Source organism: Branchiostoma floridae, chromosome 2, assembly GCF_000003815.2.
Source record: "Branchiostoma floridae strain S238N-H82 chromosome 2, Bfl_VNyyK, whole genome shotgun sequence".
NCBI lineage: Eukaryota > Metazoa > Chordata > Leptocardii > Amphioxiformes > Branchiostomatidae > Branchiostoma > Branchiostoma floridae.
Genome location: NC_049980.1, coordinates 5,347,442 through 5,350,445, shown reverse-complemented (window position 1 = coordinate 5,350,445; position 3,004 = coordinate 5,347,442). Strand labels below are relative to the sequence as shown.

General features: G+C 41.7%; 1 protein-coding gene across 1 annotated transcript in view; it reads left to right on the top strand.

Moving 5' to 3' along the window:
- Nucleotides 1-768, top strand: part of LOC118431547 (sushi, von Willebrand factor type A, EGF and pentraxin domain-containing protein 1-like) — a 17,483-nt gene extending 16,715 nt beyond the window's left edge. The window contains exon 16 of the mRNA XM_035842791.1: nucleotides 584-768. Coding sequence (XP_035698684.1) covers nucleotides 584-768 — 185 coding nt within the window. The remainder of the gene's footprint in view (nucleotides 1-583) is intronic.
- Nucleotides 769-3,004: the final 2,236 nt, after the last annotated feature.

Here is a 3,004-nt window from a genome sequence, read left to right as displayed (position 1 = left end):
TAACATTGTATATATCTTATGCCTGTATTCATCAACCGATTTCAGGTGCGCATCTGTTTGACTTACACGATTGAAACGAACTATTATGGAATTTAGCATGAAAGTTCATTTAAGTTGGTAAATTACATAGTGTGAAATAATCTTTTCTCCACCTCAAAGAATAATGAAAAATTCCGATAAGTCAATCATTCTTTGAGTTTTAGAACAGTTTATTTCTCATTACATATAGAAGCTCATCTGTGTTGGTAGTAACCATAGTACAATGCAAACTTTCTTTCAACACAAAGGTAAACACGGATCAGATTTTCAATGACCACTCTCGCCTTCTTTGGGATAAATACACTGGTCCATACATTGATTCTGAAGAAGGCGACAGAGGTCATTAAAATTTGATCCATGCATGCCTTTATGTTGGAATTTAGTACAATATTTCTCATTATTATGTTATTGATATTTGAGCAACCCTGTCAGCCAGTATGAGTCATGATTCTACATTAACATGTTTAAGGAACATGAATTTCATACTTGTAGAATTTTAGTAAAAACCTTGTGATCTTACTTGAAATGCATCCTTCATTTCCAGTTGTCCAATGTCCTGCCCTGACGGTACCAGCGAACGGTGCGCTGAGTCCTCAAAACAGACGTCAGTACCAAGATCAGGTCACGTTCACCTGTAACACCGGGTACACCCTGGCCGGCCAAAACAGCATTACCTGCCTTGTAACTGGTGACTGGAGTGCAACTCCGCCGACATGCAACCGTAAGTAAACATTTTCTGATGGTCCTCACACGCTCATATTTCTTCATGAGGCTACTGCCAAATTTGCACCGATGCCCGTTGAGCTTTGAGTACGAGTAGTAGTGGTCCACTGTGTTCTGCTGCTGCAGTGGTCTAGACACTCTGCATCGACAGTCAGTCTTACTTCATCTCTCTCCACTGCGTCTTGTTCAACGCCAGCTTCCTAAGCTCCTGCAGTTTTCTTTCTGATGGCAATGGTCCTAGTACTCTATCATTGAGGTCCGCCCTCAGTAAGCCGGCCAGGTTCTTACAGTGCCTTCCTTGTCGAGCTTTGTAGGTGTTGGAGCCGATCAAGGCAATGTCAAGAGCCTGTTGGGTGGGTGTGTTAGTTGGCATTCTTAGTACATGGTCTCTGAAGCCAATGGTAAATGACATTTTATTGGCAGAATGCAACCCTGATGACGTGCACTAGCATGACTGAAGGGCCTCCTTGGCAGATGTCTGTCAATCGACATCAATTAATGACCATATTATGTACGTGCCCTACTTGGAAGAGGACGTATATTGCGACTCTGGATTTGACAGAGGGCGTGTCACTGTGACGTCATATTGTGGCGCCGTGTTGGCGTAATGGTTAGCGCGCTTGGCCCAGAACCTAGAATCCTTTGAAAGGCCGTCGATGGTATGCCATTGGACTTAACTCGACTATCCTCACTAGTAAAAATTGGTACATAACTTCAGTTGGGGAGGTTGAAAAGGCGGTAGAAGGAGAGGGATGGGCTAGGCGATCTACATTATGTACCGTGCCCTAGACATGTACACAGTGGATAAAAATCTATAGATATATACTGCCCGTATGAGCTAAAAAAAAGGCTATGGGACAGCCTATTTCTTGACAGAGGGTATTTCTTTTTGTGTTTTTTATATCGTAATTGTCGTTCACACACACTGCCCGCCCGGGACCCGGGACCTAAGAATAACGGAGCGCTGAGTTCTCCTATGGCCAAACTTGATTGATTGTCGTTCCATGTATCATTAGTATGTACAGCCTTTAACTCTATTTCACCAAGTCATCAAGTATATTTCATCATTACAGCCAATCCATGTAATGCATTGACGGCCCCAACTAACGGAGGGTTGAATCCTACCGCACCGCACAATTATCCGGTCACGGTTTCCTACACCTGCAACGCGGGATACGTACGGACCTCCGGCGCTGCTGATACGACTTGCCAAGCAGACGGAACATGGACCAATCCTGCTCCAACGTGCTCACGTAAGATGATTTTAATATTGATAGATACAGATTCTAGAAAAACAATTTACTTTTCAAACCATTACAAAACATAGTGGGAACATATGAGAAGGATGAATCCGTGCAATATACAATAGGTATCAATCAGGCATCTAGAAAATACATTACATAGCAGCTAGTGATCTAGTGTGAACATGAAAAGGGTGATATTTAATATGTAAATGTTGACACACAAGGTGTCGCTCTATATATACAGTGTAAAAGTTCATAAAGTAACATTAAAACCATTACTGCCAGAACATGTAAAGTTTGACATTAGCAGATACAAATCATGTATATCGGGGCCTTATTCCATAACTTATGAGAAAATACTTCAATAGCCTAAATTCCTTGCTTAGTTATTTATTTCCCCAAGTTATCAAGTCTATTTCATCATTACAGCCAGACAATGTAATGCTTTGATGGCCCCAACTAACGGAGTGCTGAGTCCTCTCGCACCACACAACTACCCTGTCACGGTTACGTTCACCTGTAACCCGGGATACGTACGGAACGGCGCTGAAACTACGGTGTGTCAAACTGACGGATCATGGAACAACCCTACTCCAACATGCCAACGTAAGATGAGTTTGATATTGGTAGATACAGTTTATAGAAAAAAAAGTAGTTTTCAAACCATTACACTATGTCAGCGGGAACATATGAAAAGGTTTAACCCTTTCAATATACAAAAGATATCAACCAGACCTCTAGAAAGTACAGTAGGTAGTAGCTAGTGATGTAGTGAGAACATGATCATATGAAAAGGGTGATATTTACTTTCCCAAAGTCGACACACAAGGTGTCGCTCTATGTTTACAGTGTAAAAGTTCCCTAAAGCAACATTGGAACCATTATTGCCAAAACATGTAAAGTTGGACATTATCATATATAAGTCATGTAAATCATTGCCTGGTATCCAGTCGTAATATAGCTCCCGAGTCTCTTCTCTCCTCTTCGCAATGCAAAGA